The 18,104-nt window shown below is 49.5% G+C and overlaps 1 protein-coding gene across 1 annotated transcript in view; it reads left to right on the forward strand.

Annotated features, from left to right (window-relative positions):
* Positions 1 to 260: 260 nt before the first annotated feature.
* Positions 261 to 18,104, forward strand: part of LOC132462919 (partitioning defective 3 homolog) — a 20,510-nt gene continuing 2,666 nt past the window's right edge. Inside the window, exon 1 of the mRNA XM_060058700.1 lies at positions 261 to 721. Within this exon, the coding sequence (XP_059914683.1) occupies positions 602 to 721 (120 nt within the window). The 5' untranslated portion in view covers positions 261 to 601. The remainder of the gene's footprint in view (positions 722 to 18,104) is intronic.

Raw genomic sequence — 18,104 nt, forward strand, 5'->3', positions numbered from 1 at the left:
TATATTATTAATTTATTATTACTGTGATCACGTTATCTACACTTAAAACAAAACAAATTTAAAGTGATATCCTGCGAGTTTGCTTGCAACTTAAGCAGGCCTATGTTCCCTCAAATGCTGTACACACACACACGCACACACACGGCTACAGTGCGCCGTGCATCCGACACCACAATCCATTTTACATCACTTGATTTCATTCGGCGTTTAGCCTCATCGACCAGTCCACGCATGGAGGATCTGATCCCTGCGCGCCAAACATTACCAAAGTCGGCCACAGCGGGGAGTCCCAGTCGAGCTCCCAGCCTCCTCCCCCTGACCCCCCGCAGGCTTTAGCTGAGCCAAGAGGCAGGCCGGGCTACGGAGCCACAGAGCGGCTAAACAGGTGGTCTTGAAACCGAAGGCTCTCCAAACAACACACAACAATGTCGTCCGGGGGGGAAGACCACCACTTCGGGCTCTAGCGGCGGGTCTTCTCGAGGGCTGTACAGGAATACGAACCCGGAGGATTAGATTCATGTCCCTGTTGTTCTTTCCGTCGGAGCCCTCCTCCTCCTCGGTGCCACTCCGATCCCGGGCCACAGAACTCGGATCCTGAAGCATGAAAGTGACGGTGTGTTTCGGCCGGACCCGGGTGGTCGTGCCGTGCGGGGATGGGAACATTAAGGTCCACACGCTGATCCAGCAGGCGGTCATGAGGTACAAGAAGGCTATCGCCAAGGTAAGACCCGACCCGGAGACCCTCCGGGGCTTCTGCGGCTTTTGTTTAGGCTGCTGGAGCGACGCTGGAAACATGGAAACACTGTTGCGACATCCGAGGGCAACATGGCGCAAACTTAAGAGGGGGAGAGACAGAGAGAGAGAGGAGGAGATGTGTGTGGTTGTTTCATCGCACACAGACCGCTCCGTGGGGAGCACTGTGTTGTTCTGGCCCGGAGGAGGAGGGCATGGACCCGGCGGTAGTTCACCCGGTCCCATTCGGTCTGGGATCATCCGATACGGGGGAAAAGTGTGTTTGTTTACCGCTCAGAGCTACAGGCACTACCCGGCTGGGACAATGGTGGTCCTTTTACTTCTACTAAAGTCCCAAAGCCCCCCTGCTACAGTAGACCCCCCAGTTACAGTAGACCTGGTCTGAGACCCGGCGGAGGTCCCTGAAGTCGGGGACCCCCGTTAGCCTGTTAGCGCCTAGAGGTAGCCCCGGGTCCCGGGACGGTTTGGGTCCCAGGACGAGGAATGGGGGATGGATGTGTGTGTGCTGACCGATCCCAGAGCTCATAACCAGTAGGTCTCTGGTCTGTTGGGCTCTCTGAGACTACATGCGTCTGGAGAACCAGCAACACAAAGGGTACTCCTGGTCCACCAGTAAGGAGCTCATGAGTCGAGGAGTTGTTCGCCATTTCCAAGAAGGTGTAGTGCGGTGGAAGTAGAAAAATACCCCCGGTTGTGTTATCGATGATGGTTTAAAACAAAAGCCTGACCATCGAAGGCTCTCCACATAGTCAAATGGAAGTTCAAACTTTAATGGCGGTTGTTGTTTTAAACTACTGGCTGTGTTGTGCTCCTTGGCCGGACAATAGGCCCTGGAGGCGGGATGGGATACTGCAGTGGGCCGGTCCGGCTCTTATCCCCGAGGCAGCTGAGGAAAATTCTTCAAATCTTCTCTGGAGTCTGTGAAGAAAAGACGTGCTAGGGACGTCCACACCTCAGGGGTCTTATATTGTAAGATCCTCATCTTGCAGATCATGTGTACAGGCATAAATGATCAGAAATCCTCCTAACACATATTTATATGATGACCAGCGGGAGCTGAACCATTCCTCTAACTCACTAATCAGTTAGAAATTATTTTGGACAGGCGATGGTCAGATCATAAGTTGTAGGTGTCCTTTAAAGACCTAGCTGTTGATCTTACACAGGGTAGGTACTTCAAACTGACAGGGGTGAGATGACCCTAGGAAAACACCCGTCTCCCAGGCCTCAGTAAGCAGTGTGAACCAACCATACAAGAACTCGGGGGTTTTCTCTTTCCAAAAGGGTTCTCTCTCAGTTTGAACAATGTGGCCGTCCCAGTAGGGCAGCATCCAGTCCTACAGGAGCAACTAGTGACTTGTAATCAGCATAATCCCAGGAATAGTACAGGTTTGCCTGGCAACATAGTATGCTAACCCAGTTCTTTCGCCTACTACTTAGTCCATGGGGAGCTGTACTCCCACAACATGGGAGCGTATTCCCATGTTATGCAGGTTAGCCAACCAGTATGTGTGGCTGGCTCGTAGGCTCGGAAAATTGGCCCATGGTGAGTGATGTTATCTCATCTTACATCATAGATGCTAGGTGAGCTTAGCTTAATGTGTTGGGATGCTATAGAAGCATAGCTGGTTGTTTGGAGATGCAAGGTTATCTCAGCTGATAAGTTGGAGATTCTAGGCTAGCATTGCTGGGTGTTTTGGAGGTGCTAGGTTAGCAGGTTGGGAATGCTAATCAGGCTTAGCCGGGCGTTTGGGGATGCTAGGTGAGCTCAGTTGGGTGATGAGGGAGGGATGCTAGCTTAGCCGGTCAGATGGGTGGTTGCTAGGATAGCTTAGCATTGGTGGTTGGGACTGACAGGTTAGTGTAGCAGGGTGGTTAGGGATGGCAGGTTAGCATGTCCCTGCTCCACCTTCTTGGAGCAGGCAGTAAGGCGACACCGCTGGTCGTGACTCAGCGTGGTGTTAGCCGCCGTGTGTACAACAGGAGGGCGTCTCATGTCCGTCCGGACTTCCACAGGAAGCGGAGGAGCTGGGAGATCAGCTGGCGTCTGACAGGAAGACGTAAGCAGTGTTCCCGCCGGGGATGGTGATGAGGAGCTCCGATACCGTGCTGGTATCGGTGTGGTCACCCCCCCCCAGGAATGCCAAACAAATACCGAGCTGAGGCAGAACTCAGGAATGACAAGGCGAGAAGTGGGAAAAACCTTAGCTGTAACATACACACACACACACACACACACACACACACACACACACACACACACACACACACACACACACACACACACACACACACACATCGGTTAATTATCTACACAGTGGAAGCATGCACAGCACACTGGCTCTCTGATATTCTCAGCTATGTTCATTGTTGTTCATCAGCGGACGTTGTTTGTTTTCCTGTGTGTTGGGTTGTGTGTTATGGTGGTGCAGGAAGAGTGTACTGCCACGTCTCGTCCTGGGATAAAGAATGCATCATTATTTTATCATATTAGATATTACAACATATTATTACTAAGGTGTATCTATGTTCATACTGAATGATTGGACGCAAACATCTGGACTTATGACTCTCAGCCAAAAGGTTCTGGGTTTGAACCCCAGTCTATCTGTCTGCATCATTGAGCAGGAGGCCTTACCTCTTCCAGAATGACAGACGTTGAAGAGACTCCTTCACCGTGGGTCGCTTGGGGTGAAAGCGTCTGATCAATGACTAGAGAGTAGTGATTATATGTTAGAACTCAGAGCGCAGACACATCAGCTGTGGCGGGACGGGCCTCATCAGGGTATCCCATGTGCTGCCTGGCCCGGCAGACCCAGGGTCCGCCCAGACAAAGTGTATTGAGCTGGGAGACGTTTGGCATTGCCACAAATAGGATCTCCATGCAAAAGAGTTAGCTGGATAGGTAGCTGTCGGCGAGAGGTATGTTGGCTAGCATGCTGCCCCGTTCCAGGTCCAGGTGACACACATCTGAAGAAGCCAAAAAACAATATATCGCTGTCGGTACAGTAAGGATTTTCATAGAGCAAAGTGCCAAGCACTAACAATCGCGAGGTTAACCCATTCCACGTATACAACAAAGATAGCTAGGATAAGATGCTACACGATGCAAGTACTATTTTTAAGTGCAAGGACGTACAACATACAATAAGTGTATAAGAGGGGTGAAGGGTCTAGGTGAACTATATCGTCAGTTCATGTGTCCAAAACTGGACAGGCTCAGCATCTTGCTCTAGAATGTCCCCAGGTGGGGGAGGTAGACTTGGGTTTCTTCTCTCTGGGAGTCTAACCCCCTTACTGCTACACTGTTTGACCCCCGTACTTGACCCCTGAGAGCGGCAAGGCATCCAAGAAAATGCAGAGGACAAAGACGCTTTTATTGTGCTATGTGACACTGGAGCAAAGGAGTCGTTATTGTGAAAGGTGACGTGTTGTGGCTGTAGCCACGGCGATGACAGATGACTGGGAGAAACCGGAATCGCTCTCTTTTTAATCTCTCTTTTTAATAATGGTATACGGGTGTTGTCCTAGCGATGATTGTCCTGCCTGGACAACAATGCGACCCACTGTCAAACACAACTAACTAAATTCCTCTTTGAAGGCATCTCTGTAGCCAGCGCCTGCAGAACAGATCCAGGTCGAATGCCTTGCCCAAGGGCAGGGGCAGGAGTCTTAATCTAACAAGAGTACTTGAGGAGCATTGGGGCCGACAGCACTGGTCACAGACTGGGTCAACCGTGAGAGCCTTTTTGGGTCCATGCTTTACTGGGATCAGTGGCCCTAAGCAAGAACTTAAACCCTGCTACGGCTGATAAGACCTCCGCAGACATCTTTGACTTGTCAGTGACAAATACCTTTTACACATACACTACCAGACAGCAGCACCCAGCTATGTAAAGCGATGCAGAGAATGTTTACTGAGGGAACTCCTATTATTTGAATGTCACATTTAAAAGATGTGCACTCAGGGTTGTCAATCCAGTTATTTTTTGGCGGGGAGGGGGCCACCCCAGGCCTCCCCGTGGACTCGGCCCTGCTCCAGTTGAGCTGGATCTCATTCAGAGAGCCTGGCTGTCACTGAGTGCTCGCAAACCAGTCTGTGTAGATGTTATTTTTAAAAGCTAGCTAGTATGGTCTTAAAAATCAGTGTAGTAATACCATTCCCTATTGATATTCAAAACGCTGTTAGCCTAAACCATTGACAACATATTGATTAGCATATTAAATTAGCGCTACCTTAGACGCCGCATACTGGGTTTAATAAACACGTCTCATTAGCATAAGCTATTGATGCCTCACGTTTGATTAACATATGCAGTGTCGAACCGTTGCGGGCCATGTTGTCACAAACTGGGCAGACGGCCACGGATGTTGTAATTATGCAACAGAAACACTGAAGGAAGGTTTGGACGTCTCGCCATGCCAACAGCGGTCCAGCAGGGTGCCCTGCCTGCCCGCTGAGAGCTTGGCCGGCTTCTTCTGGTCTTAATTGTAGCTCTTCCGGACAGCTGGTCTCAGTGGTTGAGGTGCTAAACTGATGACCAGGACCCTGGCACAGAGAGTGGGCAACCCTGACGATGTGCATGGAGCTGGGACACATGTTGCATGGCAAGAAGGGCGTCATGAACGGGCCTGCGTAAACTAGCCAACTAGCTGTGATCCAGCTAGCTAGTTGCTGGCTGTTAAAGCTCAAAGAAACAGTTGAATGACATTCCAACCGTGTTGTTTGTTCTTTGCTAGATCTGATGCCAGTATTATAAGGCCTGACAGATCCGATTTTGTGGACTGTGCAATTTAACTATCCCCCGCACATCTGGGCGGACCCTCCCACTTGTGATGTCGCTTTGGGGGTGGGGTTAATGTCTGACAATGAGGACCACTTGTCGACGTTCCTTGGGACTCCGGAGGTCCCCAACAGCCAGCGCTGAGCAGCGCGGTGTAGAGAGGAGGTGTTTATATGTTCTTGAGGTGGGGGGGGCCCAGTCTGTTTAGCTGTAGGCCCGGCTCCAGTAAACAGAGCTGGGCTCAATGTAAACTGAGCAGCAAAGAGGAGATGGAGGGAAGGGAAATTGTCCAACGGTTTCTGTCTCTGCCGTCTCCATGTTTCACTATAGTTCTCTCGCTGTTTCTCTGTGTGTGTATACTGTTTATCTATCTATACGATGTAAAGCCGTCTCTGTATATTTAGGTTTTCTTTATGTCCATTGGCCTCTGGATGTTCCATTCCCTTTGAAACATCCAGAGGATGAAGTGGGTTATATACTCCACATGTCCCCTGAGGGTGGTGTTGTGTAACTCTACTGTTGGGCCGTCCTGCATGCTGGGAAAGCATACAGTTGTAGTTGTTGTTAAATTCTGTCCATTTATTTAAGTCCTGAACCACCCCAAAACATATTTTTATGTTGAAAATAGTACTGAGAATTGTGTAGCATCTTATCCTAACTATCTTTAGTACTGAGCACTGTGTAGCATCTTATCCTAACTACTGTGTAGCATCTTATCCTAGCTATCTTTGTTGTATACAGGGTAGGTGATTTTTGAGTGCCGATGCCGATTATTTTCAGAGAAAAATTACGATTACGATTTAATCGGCCGATTAAAAAAAAAAAATATATATATATATATATAAAACGTAGTTTTTGATACCTTAAATATACTTTAAACACTTTTGACGAATATGTGAATTGAATGCATAACCTTTGAGTGTTTTAGAATACATTTACAGTCAAAAATGAGTGTAATGTAAAATGTAAAATAAATAAATAACTCCCAATGTGCTGCGCTCGTGAGCAGTGACTAACACGTGCGTGCTGAGCAGTATGGTCTCACCGTTAGAGTCTACAGTATAACAAATTAACATGGCCTGGGACCTAAAGAAAAACAGGCACAACATGCTCAAACAACGCGTCTTGTGTACATTGGTGAGGTGAGCGCGCAGCTGCCTGAGCGAGCGTGCTTTCATGTTGCACGGTAAAATTCAATCTCCTTTTTTACTCCAGCTAAAGTTGTTAGTTAGCAAGGCGAGTAGGAGCGCAATCTGCAGGATACTAATCGCAATAACATTTATAAAAAAAATAAAATAAAATCGGTTGTAATCGGCGTCTTTTTGGCCGATGCCGATTATTTTCAAAAAGGCTATAATCGGCCGATTAAATCGGCAGGCCGATAAATCGGTCGGGCCCTAATACAGGGAATGGGTTAACCTAGCGATTGTTGGTGCTTGGCACTTGGTTCTATCAACATCCTTACTGTACCAACATAGATATTGTTTTTTCTCTTTCTTTTGACAAATTTACTTATTGAAAGTCGCTTTGGTTAAACGCGTCTGCTCAATGCCCTGAAAGTAAATGTGAATGTTTGTCTGTTGGATGCCAGCTGGTGGTCATCCTGCACCTTCCTAGAGGGCCACGTGAATTATGTTCCATCTTCTTACAAAGGGTGGAATATTGATCTGGATGGATGTCAGTCTGTGGCTGCATGCTGTGGTGCTAAGGTGTGAGACAGCTAACCGCTGTTCCACTGCTGGTGAAGAGATAGTCACATCAGGCCTCCACTTAATCAACAACAACATGAACACGAATCGTTGGTTTTGAGCCCTGAATAATACACCATAGTCTTGTTTTCAAGTAGTTTTCCTCTGAGCCAGAATGTATACAGCTATTGTGGAGCTCCGGCGTGGCCGGCGAACAGACCAGAGACTGTTCTCCTCGTTGGTATTCCTCCTACAGCTCCTTCCTCTGGTGTGGCTGGGGATCCCCCACTCAGGGGCAAAGGGGCTAAGCTAGTGCTAGGCTAGCTAGAGAGGCTGGGGTTAGGGCTGGCTTGGTAGGATGGGGTTGGGGCTAGATAGATGGGCTAGGGTTAGGGCTAGATAGATAAGCTAGGGCTAGCTAGATGGGCTAGGGCTAGCTAGATGGGCTAGGGCTAGCTAGATGGGCTAGGGTTACATGGGTTTTGGTGCAAGAGAGGGGGAGAGAGTGATCTAGCGATATGCCCGGTTGTGCTCGATATCATCCAGATCTATACTATTTGCCTCTATACCATCTTCAACTCCCAAATGTCCTGTCGGGTATTAATGAAGTACTTATCTATCTATGCTATCTAGACCTAAACGGTGTACATCTACAACTTCTAGTCTCAATTTCTATGACACTATACCACAACTTTAACCTTGTAGCTATGCTATCTGGATCTATATTTATGTCGTCAGGTGGGCCATAGCCCAAGGACTGAGGATTTGAAGTAAAGTTGGATCAGACCAGCATGTCCCTTTTAGCATGGTCTTCTATAGACAACAACAACAACAACAACAACAACAACACAATAACAAGCTTGTGATGGTTCCCCCGTCAGCGGTAAGAGGTGCAGACACCACAGGGTCCTTGGAGGCCTGCTCAGCAGTATCACCACGGCTGATATCGACCACAGCCCCGGAGCATCAGGGATCAATACATTATCCCAAAGCGTAGCCTGAAGTATCAAGGATCAATACATTATCCCGGTCCGCACCCTGGAGCATCAAAGATCAATACATTAACCCAGTCGGTATCCTGGAGCAGGAATGTTGTTCCTGGATCTCCATTCAGACGAACAATGTCAGAAATACAAGGACCATCCAGCGGGAGGTTAAGAAGCCTTTTTAGAAAGCGTTTAAGAAGCCTTTTAGAATGCTTTAAACCAGCCATATCACTGGATGTTCAGACTGTATCTCTGAAGAAGGGTGGGGTAGGAAAGTTCTTGTGGCTGGGCGGAACGACCCAGTATAATAATATCATGCATCATATCAGATGTCATAACATCTCAAATAGATTGGCAGTGCTGATATGAGCGTCAACCCAGCAGCACAGAGGGCTTTTAATAAGGGATTACGAACTGGTTCTCAAGATGTCGTGATATTTCCTTTGTGATTTGATATTAATATTTTAAGAAAAGACGCCAAACAATGTGTGGGCGATGTTTGAAGAAAACATGGGATGAGTTTCATTAATATTGCTTTCATGAATCCACTTTCTTCATTAGGGTCAAACAGTAGCAGTGTTCAGTTTAATATATATAGTCATTTGTATTCTCTGATTCCTGTCTCTATCGTGTGTCATGTGACAGCAGACCTTCTCTGGGGACTTGATGAGCTCTTATCTACTGATCTTCTATAATGAGTGAGCAGGCACTCTCTCTCTCTGGCCGGGTTTTCCTTGTTGGGGAGAGAGAAGAGGATAAAGGCGAGAGGGAAGGAGAGAGGGCAGTGGAGAGAGGGGAGAGAGAGAGGGCAGTGGAGAGAGAGAGGGGAGAGAGAGTGGACAGAGGAGGAGAGGAGAGGGAAGGGGAAAGAGGAGAGGAGAGGGAAGGGGAAAGAGGAGCGCAGAGTGAGTGACGACTTGTGACATGGTTTAATCACGTCGGATGTCCCTTTAAAAATGGGTGCACTACTTTGGCTGATGAGGCTTTGTGTTCTAAAGATAGCGCGGCCCGCCGGGCTGTGACTGATGAACACCGGCTCCTGTAGAGGCTGGTGGGGGGGGGGCGGTCTCTGGGTCCACACTGTGGCCCTGGCTTTGGCCCCTCGCTCACCCCACGTCTGACCCACATTTACATACCTCCTCTCCTCTCCGGCTGAGAGGTCTCTCCTGGGTCCATGGTTACAGTCGTGTGCCTCTAAGGTTGTTAGTGTCAGATCCCAGACAGGTCCTGTCTGGGATTACTAGAGTACGTCTTGAGGTAGGATATGTCCTCACTGATCAGCATATTGCTCTGTTAGTTTACCTTTTGATATTCTTACCTGCTTCTCCTGAGCTGGTGGTAGAATACACCCATTTAGTATATTTTATAACTCGATTCATTCCCAAACAAAAGTATGATTAACCTGTGTTGTGTTCAGCGTGTATGAGTCCTCTGGTCTTGGGGTGTTGTGGTGAGTGTGAGGAGAGATATTATCAGTGGGGGGATTAGTGGTCGAGTCTGGGTTAGTGTTAGTGTTGTGTCACGGCCGGACAGGTGTGTGTGTGTGTGTGTGTGTGTGTGTGTGTGTGTGTGTGTGTGTGTTCTCTCCGTGCAGTCTTTAATTAGACCCTGTAGGTGTGTGTGGTGACACCACTGGTTCCCCCCTTGGTCGGTCCGGTGTTATAGCAACCAGCAGTCTGAGGTCTCTATTGTCGCGTGTGAAGCGTTAGCGAGCTAATACTAACGCATGACCTGGAGCACTCTGCATGCTGCCGGCGTTTATCATCTACACGGACAGACCCCTTCAAGAACGGCCTTCTGATGCTCACGCTCTCTAGAGGAACACGGAGCTCACCAGAAGACCACCCTCCAAGTCTTAGCTCCTCCACCCCAGCTATAGATCAGAGCTAACAGGCCCTAGCATGTGGTCTACCGTAGCCGCTAGAGTCAGGGCCCTGTTTCTCTGCCTGTCTCTCCATGGCTCCCTGTCCGTCTCACTGTCCGCTTGGATGTCTGTCTGTGTTTTTCTGTCTGCCTGCTTGCCTGTCTGTTTCTTTGTCTGTCTGTTTCAGTTTATGTCTGTGTATGCTTCTGTCTGTCGGTCTTCATGCGTTAGCGTCCCAGGTGTCTGTCCACCTGTCTGTTTGTGTTCCTGTGTCTCTGTTTTTGTCTGTCTGACTGTTAGCCTGCCTGTTGGTCTCTGTTTCTGTCCGTCTGTCTGTCTGCCTGCAGTAGCATGAGTTGACATAGCTCCATCCCACTTATAACATGCTAATGACGCACAACGTGGTGTGTGTGTGTGTGTGTGTGTGTGTGTGTGTGTGTGTGTGTGTGTGTGTGTGTGTGTGTGTGTGTGTGTGTGTGTGTGTGTGTGTGTGTGTGTGTGTGTGTGTGTGTGTGTGTGTGTGTGTGTGTGTGTGGCTTCCTGCTGCTTGAACACTGGGATGAGTGACTCACTGGTGTGTGTGCGCCTGACATGTTGGTTCTTGATGTTGGGAGACACAGTATCCAGAATCTGGTAAAATCTCCTTTTTGCACCGGCCGCTCTGCGATAGCTATACTCTCTATATCATCCAGATATATACCATTTGCCTCTATATCATCTTCAACTCCCAAATGTCCTGTCTGGTATTAATGAAGTACTTATCTATCTATGCTAGACCTATACGGTGTACAAACTGTACATCTACACCTTCTAGTCTCAATTTCTATGACACTATACCACAACTTTACCTTGTAGTTCCATGCTATCTGGATCTATATACTTGTGTCATCAGGTGGGCCTTAGCCCCAGGACTGAGGGCTTGGTGGATCCAGTTCACACCGGTCCTTGAGCGTGTTCAGACTTGTTCCCGCCTCCCGGGTCCTCTGATGACAGACAGGACGTCCTGCCGTCTGGAGGTGGCAGTGACAGCTCTCTGGGAAGGGGTGAGGTGCACCTTGGGATCTGGTGTCTTTTATTGTGGCAGCTTGTCACCGAACAAATGGGAAGCCTCCACTTTCTACAGAGCGAGGGTAAAGCCAGCTGAAGGGTGGAGGAGGAGACCTAGGGAGGAGGCAGAACCAGTCTGCCTCTGCCTTCCAGATGCTGACTTTGTCTGGGATGTTTTCTGGAAATCGGATCGATTCAAATCAGTATGCGGAGGACGACGTCGATAGACTTTCTAATCCGAAGTTCTGCAGCATCGGCTTTTACTGATTCAGAGTTGGAACAGTTAGATTACATTTACATTCAGGGCATTTAGCAAACGCTTTTATCCAAAGCAACTTACAGTTATAACATTTGTGAGGAGAAGGAGGAACAATATATGGCTGTCGCCGGTAAAGTAAAGAAGTCAATAGAACCAAGTCCCGAGCACTAAAATTCACTAGGTTAACCCATTCCCCGTACACAACAAAGACAGCTAGGATACGATTCTACATGATGATAAGTACTACATTTAAGTGCCAGGACATACAACACACAATAAGTGCGTAACGGGGGGGAGGCTATGCAGAGTCTAGGTGAACTCTGAACAAGTGTGTCTTGGGTCTCTGATACGGAATGGGCCAGTGAGACATTATGTTGGTTCCAGCTCTGTCAACAGGCGGGGGGTTAAGCAGGGTCTGAGCGACGGGGATCTCTGTAAAAACATCCGGGTGTAGCGTCCAGCGGCTGTGGGTGTCGGGTGTTGGGTGTTGTCTTTGGAAAATGAAACATGAAAAGCTTGTACAAGCGTGATCTTATTCCAGCCTGTGTCTGTCCTGCCGCACATCGTCCGTCCTGCGGCTGCTTGTTCAGTCAGACGAAGTTCTGTAGCACGGTGTGTTAGCCGACACACAGAACACACTCTCTGTCTCACAAACACACTGACAGAGAGGGGAGATCAGAAACTGTCTTTCTCTGTTGTTGTTACGTGGTAGAGCGGGGTCTTGTGCTGTTTTTTGTTTGCTTTGCACTAATGTCTTGCTTTTGCCTCCTGAACTCAATCATTTCAATCACCTCCTGGAGGCGGAGCCTTGTGGCTGCAGGTTGCTGGTTGGCTCGCCCTGATTGTTGGCGACGCCCCCACACATATAAAGCCAAGTGGAAGATGGTGGCTCTCTCTCTCTCTCATCTGAGCACAGACGCTGGCACACTTGTACCTTTTGTCAATTCTGTTAAAAATATCATAGCTATATAGCTTCCACTGTTTTATTTTGTCCGCTGTCGGGCACGGAAGTTCGATAAGCTGAACCTCCAAGGCAGTTAGCGTGAGGTTTTTCCTTTGCATTTTTCCCTTTCTGTTATGTGGTAATCAACTAGGCCTTTTCTGCCGACAGGGTTTTTTTTGGTTGCTGTTACTGGTTTCACTTGTACGAAACCTTACGATCATTGTCAATCATAAAGCATTGTTTTCCCCCAAAACCCTGTCGTCTGTCTTTATGTTGGGTTGTCCAAAGGCTGCTGATTATATGTTTGTTAGACACCGTAACAGTTGTGTATTCTGTTAACTTCAAAGGAAATTCTGAAACGGGTTGTTCATTCATTCGGAACTGCCTCCCACCATAAACCGAACAGGAAGCAGATGAACCCTGATGTTGATGTGGTTCGCAGTGTTGAAATCTTCAGGATGTTTTCCATCACTGACGATCGGCCCATCTTTCATTCAAGCCATTTGTCAGACCTTTGTCAGGCCATTTGTCAGACCCCCCCCCCCCCCCCTCCCTCTCACACACCTGGGCACCTGAACACTGCTCTGTCAACACTTTTATCCCAGGTGTGTTGAAGAGGTGTACAGTGATTTGTTTTTTATTGTCATGCATCCAGGAGCAGGTTGGGGTTAGACAGCTCAGACACAGCTCATTAAGGAGCAGGTTGGGGTTAGACAGTACAGAGACAGGTCATTAAGGAGCAGGTAGGGGTTAGACAGTACAGAGAGAGGTCATTAAGGAGCAGGTAGGGGTTAGACAGTACAGAGACAGGTCATTAAGGAGCAGGTAGGGGTTAGACAGTACAGAGAGAGGTCATTAAGGAGCAGGTAGGGGTAAGACAGTACAGAGACGGGTCATTAAGGAGCAGGTAGGGGTTAAGGGCTGATTATGTTTCCACGTCGACGCAACGCAATGACCCCTGCGTTCGCGACGCAGTCGTGAACCTGTTTTGGTTCTGTGCCGGGTTTTAGTAAGCAGACCAATCACAGCCCTTGCTTCTGCGTCGCCTTGACGGAAGGTTAAAATTTTTGGGAGGCGCACGTCAGGCCCTTGTGGTGGACGCAAGGAGGGTCCGCAAGGGCGTAAGGGGTCCGTAACCCCCTTGCGTTGCGTGAATATGGGACAATAATCGTCCCATTAAACAGTACCGAGAAATTAATCTGGTGTTGGGGCGACCCGGTGTGCTGAACCGACAGTGCCCCCCTACCGCCGTGCCCATAATGGATGAGGCCGTCGGTGACGGGAGACGCAGGGATCGTGTTTCCGTGTTCATAACACCAGGACGCACACACACCACACGGCCGCGCACCCTGTGGTGACGCGTGTTGTGTGAGGGACATGCACATGCAGAAGCTCTGCAAGTAAACAATGGCTGACTGACATAGCCTTCAGCAGTTAAACTTGCAGGTTTAGTCGTGTCAGAGAGGTGCCACCAGGTTGTAATGCTACATGGTGATGCTAGGGGTTCATGCTGCGTGGTGATGCTAGGCTGTAATGCTATGTGCTGATGCTTGCTTCGGGGGCCATGTTAAGTGGTCATGTGACTTGGGCCACTTTTATAAACGCTTGAAGTTCAGAAAGTAATGGGTGGTGTAAAGTGGGGACTCCTTTAACACATCATTATCTGTTATTAGGCCTCCTCTCTTTCTCAAGATCCATGGTATCTCTGTCTGTCTGTCTGTCTGTCTGTCTGTCTGTCTGTCTGTCTGTCTGTCTGTTAAATGAAAGGAGCTTTAATGTGCCGCCCTCCTCCACGCCCCTAGGGGGAGCTGCAGGCCAAAGCACCGGAGATTGTAGACTATTTGGACCAGTACAGCACAGCTGGGTTCTTTGTTCCTGTGGAAATGTTAAGCCGCCCTTTTTCTTCCTCACGCTCCTCCCGTCATGTGCTCATCTGGGAAGGTCATGTCTCAGCTGGAGGTCAAGACCAGGCCTGAGTAGTTTCTGTGGACTTTTCTCCTGACCATTTCAAAGTAAAAGCGCAAATATAACCCCATAACCTGGTTAATGTTTTAAATAACAGCGTTTGTTGTATTTTGTGCTGACGTAACCAAACCTGGAAAATATTGTATGACTCAAGCAGTCTTCTGAGGTCTTCCCTCATGAATGTTCTGCTCTCCATAACCTAAAAATAAACCAATCAGCTCCAGAAGAACTTGAGGACTGTATTGTTTAATTCGTGGTATTAAACAAGGTGGTGGTAGGAGTTTATAACTGAACCCTGTAAAGGCCCCCAGAAAGGTTACGACCGTTGACAAAGCACTCGTAGATCAAGATAAACACACTCTACTGAGCTGCTGTTGATACCTTGGCTGGATTAGATTAGATTGGTCCTTTCTAATGCAGGTTACTCTAATATAACTGTAAACCAAGCGACCGACAGGCCGGTCTGGGTGGAGCTGCGCTGCACTGCCCCCGGTGCTAAGGGGAGGAATGACGCTGTCTAATGCTGTTTATCAGTGCAGGATTAGAGGGCTGGGGCCATTAGGGCTGATAAGGTGTTATCAGTGTGTGTTGATGAGATTGAGAGCTGCCGGGCTGGAAGTGTTCTAGGTTGTTCTAGAAGTTCTGGACTCTCACCGTTTTGTGTCACCGTTTATCGAAGTTTGTTTACAAATCCGGTTCTGTGGATTTCCACCCTTATCCCGAATGCCTCGAAGGGTCTTCTTGACGCAGAGTCTGCTGTCTCCTGGGGTCCTGGTTGGGCCGTGGTTCTTTTAATGAATGCCTTTTGAATCAAACGGAGGAACAAACGCTGGTCATCTGCGACGGCCAGGCAGATGAAGGTTAAAGACTGCTAGCATTAACCAGCTAACCGCGTTAGCACCTGACTCTTATAGCTCTGGTGACAGGTTCCTCCCACACCGGATTTATTCTAAAATTAAAATGGTTCGGTCAAATATTCTCTTGTACAAAAACTAAAAAATAACAGTTTTACCCGTGCAGTGTTCTCTGAAGTGTTTTAACGTCAGAGTCAGGATAACAGCAGCGGTATGAGTTCTAGAACCCAGGAATGTAGCCCTGGTGGTCTCATGTTCCAGAAGGACGGGCCGGTCCCCACTACAGGCCCTGTTCTCTGTGTGTTTACCCCGTATCGAAACGGCCTTCAGCCCGGGTTAAATAGTAGCCAGCCTGGGAAGATCACAGCTTCAGACTGGACATCAGACAATGGTGTGTGTGTGTGTGTGTGTGTGTGTGTGTGTGTGTGTGTGTGTGTGTGTGTGTGTGTGTGTGTGTGTGTGTGTGTGTGTGTGTGTGTGTGTGTGTGTGTGTGTGTGTGTGTGTGTGTGTGTGTGTGTGTGTGTGTGTGTGTGTGTGTGTGTGTGTGTGTGGAAGATGTTTCGGTTGGTATAAGAAACGCTCGTTTTCAAAGAACAAACGTACGTGAAGGAATTCAACCCGCTGTAGATGCCAGCATTCAATCAAGATAAAAATACAAATGGGGAAGGAAAAGGCTAAATATACCTAGATACGCCTCGTGCAGTTCAGCATGCATCATTAAAGTTTAATGGAGTCAACATGCAGACTCAGCAGTTCTTTAGGACTTCACTTCTGCTGTACCTACTCCTCTAACATTCCTCCTCCATCAACTCCTTCTCTTCCTCTCCCTTCTCCTCCATCAACTCCTCCTCCTCCTCCGTCCGGCCTGCACAGGCACGAGTGATTCACACCACAGAGACACACCTCACACCGGGAACACACGGCACGGGCCGCACATCACACCTAGCATCCACTTCTGTACCGTGGACACACACAGAGACCGTGGGCTTCAGGACCTGGGGGAGAGGTCTGGTCTGGTGGTCCTCCGTCTGTTCCCTGAACACAGAGACCACTGGAGACCAGGACCTGGGGGAGAGGTCTGGTCTGGTGGTCCTCCGTCTGTTCCCTGAACACAGAGACCACTGGAGACCAGGACCTGGGGGAGAGGTCTGGTCTGGTGGTCCTCCGTCTGTTCCCTGAACACAGAGACCACTGGAGACCAGGACCTGGGGGAGAGGTCTGGTCTGGTGGTCCTCCGTCTGTTCCCTGAACACAGAGACCACTGGAGACCAGGACCTGGGGGAGAGGTCTGGTCTGGTGGTCCTCCGTCTGTTCCCTGAACACAGAGACCACTGGAGACCAGGACCTGGGGGAGAGGTCTGGTCTGGTGGTCCTCCGTCTGTTCCCTGAACACAGAGACCACTGGAGACCAGGACCTGGGGGAGAGGTCTGGTCTGGTGGTCCTCCGTCTGTTCCCTGAACACAGAGACCACTGGAGACCAGGACCTGGGGGAGAGGTCTGGTCTGGTGGGTCTCCTCCTATGCCCTGAACACCGAGGCCGCTGGACCTCTGGTGGAGCTCCATAGGTCTGGTGGTTCACTGTGTTTTCCAGGACCAGACCCACCCAGGTCTGTGGTTATTTAAACGGCGTTCCACCCTCGCCCTGGAACCTACGGTAGATCTGATAGGCCGGTTCCCCGTGAGAAGGAGCATTGTTGTGGGCGGGGGCGGGTCGCTCTGGCCTGGGTCAGCCGCCCGTTCTCGCTCAGTTCTCCCTCATTTCTCCCCCCAAGGCCACTGGTTTCCTGAGATTCTGGCCGGGGTTCTGGCCCTGTAGGGAGGGGGGATGCTGGACCAGACCGTGGGGGGACTCAGTCTGAGAGAAACAGCGACGAGGAGGAGAGGGTGGAGGAGAGGGTGGAGGAGAGGGTGGAGGAGAGGGTGGAGGAGAGGGCGGAGGAGAGGGTGGAGGAGAGGGCGGAGGAGAGGGCGGAGGAGAGGGCGGAGGAGAGGGCGGAGGAGAGGGCGGAGGAGAGGGTGGAGGAGAGGGTGGAGGTGGTGATGGAGGAGATGTTTTGATGGGTTGGTGAGAGTTTTGTGTAATATTGGGTCACGCTGGAGATAGAGAGAGACTGATTAACTCTAAAGCCTGTGAGAGGACAGAAAGCAATTTAAAAAACACACACACGCACACGCACACACACAGGCGGGCCGTGGCTCAGGAGTTAGAGCGGGTTGGCTGGTAACCGCAAGGTTGCTATTTCGAGTCTCGAGGTGTCCCTGAGCAAGACGCCTCACCCTGACTGCTCCCGACGAGCTGGCTGACGCCTTGCATGGTTGACACCGCTGTTGGTGTGTGAATGTTTGTATGAATGGGTGAATGTGAGGCAGTATTGTAAAGCGCTTTGAGTGGCTGCTGGTTAGAAAAGTGTGATAAGAATGCAGTCCATTCACACACGCACACACGCAGTCGCACACACGCAAGCGTAAGTACAAACATGGGGCGCATCAAAGGCTCACACACACCGAGGGCCGCAGGGCTCTGTGGGTTCATGCTACGACCCCGTGACTAGAGGTCACGGTGTCGCGCTACCGTGGCAACGGGAGTCCAAGGCCACGGCTGATTGGACGGGAGGCTGGCGTGTCCTGAGTCTGATTGGACGAGCAGCGGCGTGTAAACAGAGTCTCAGGTGAATAATTGAACGACGTCTCCTCAGGTGGACGGCAGAGCAGAACCACCTCACCGATCAGATCAACAGGGGAGGGAGGGGTTAGGGGTTGATTATTGATCGATTGGTGCAAATGATACTAGATAGTTCAGAACTTTCATTCATTACTTTTTTATTATTGTTTTGTTTCCTCATGTTATTTAGCAAGCGCTTTTATCCTGAGCCGGTGAAATTGTTCTTGATGCTTGATGTCATTCAGGTAGAGGTTAGAGTTCATCTGGCTCCAGGAGGCCTGTAGGTAGGGATCAGGG

This window comes from Gadus macrocephalus, chromosome 8, assembly GCF_031168955.1.
Source record: "Gadus macrocephalus chromosome 8, ASM3116895v1".
In the NCBI taxonomy this organism is placed as follows: Eukaryota; Metazoa; Chordata; class Actinopteri; order Gadiformes; family Gadidae; genus Gadus; species Gadus macrocephalus.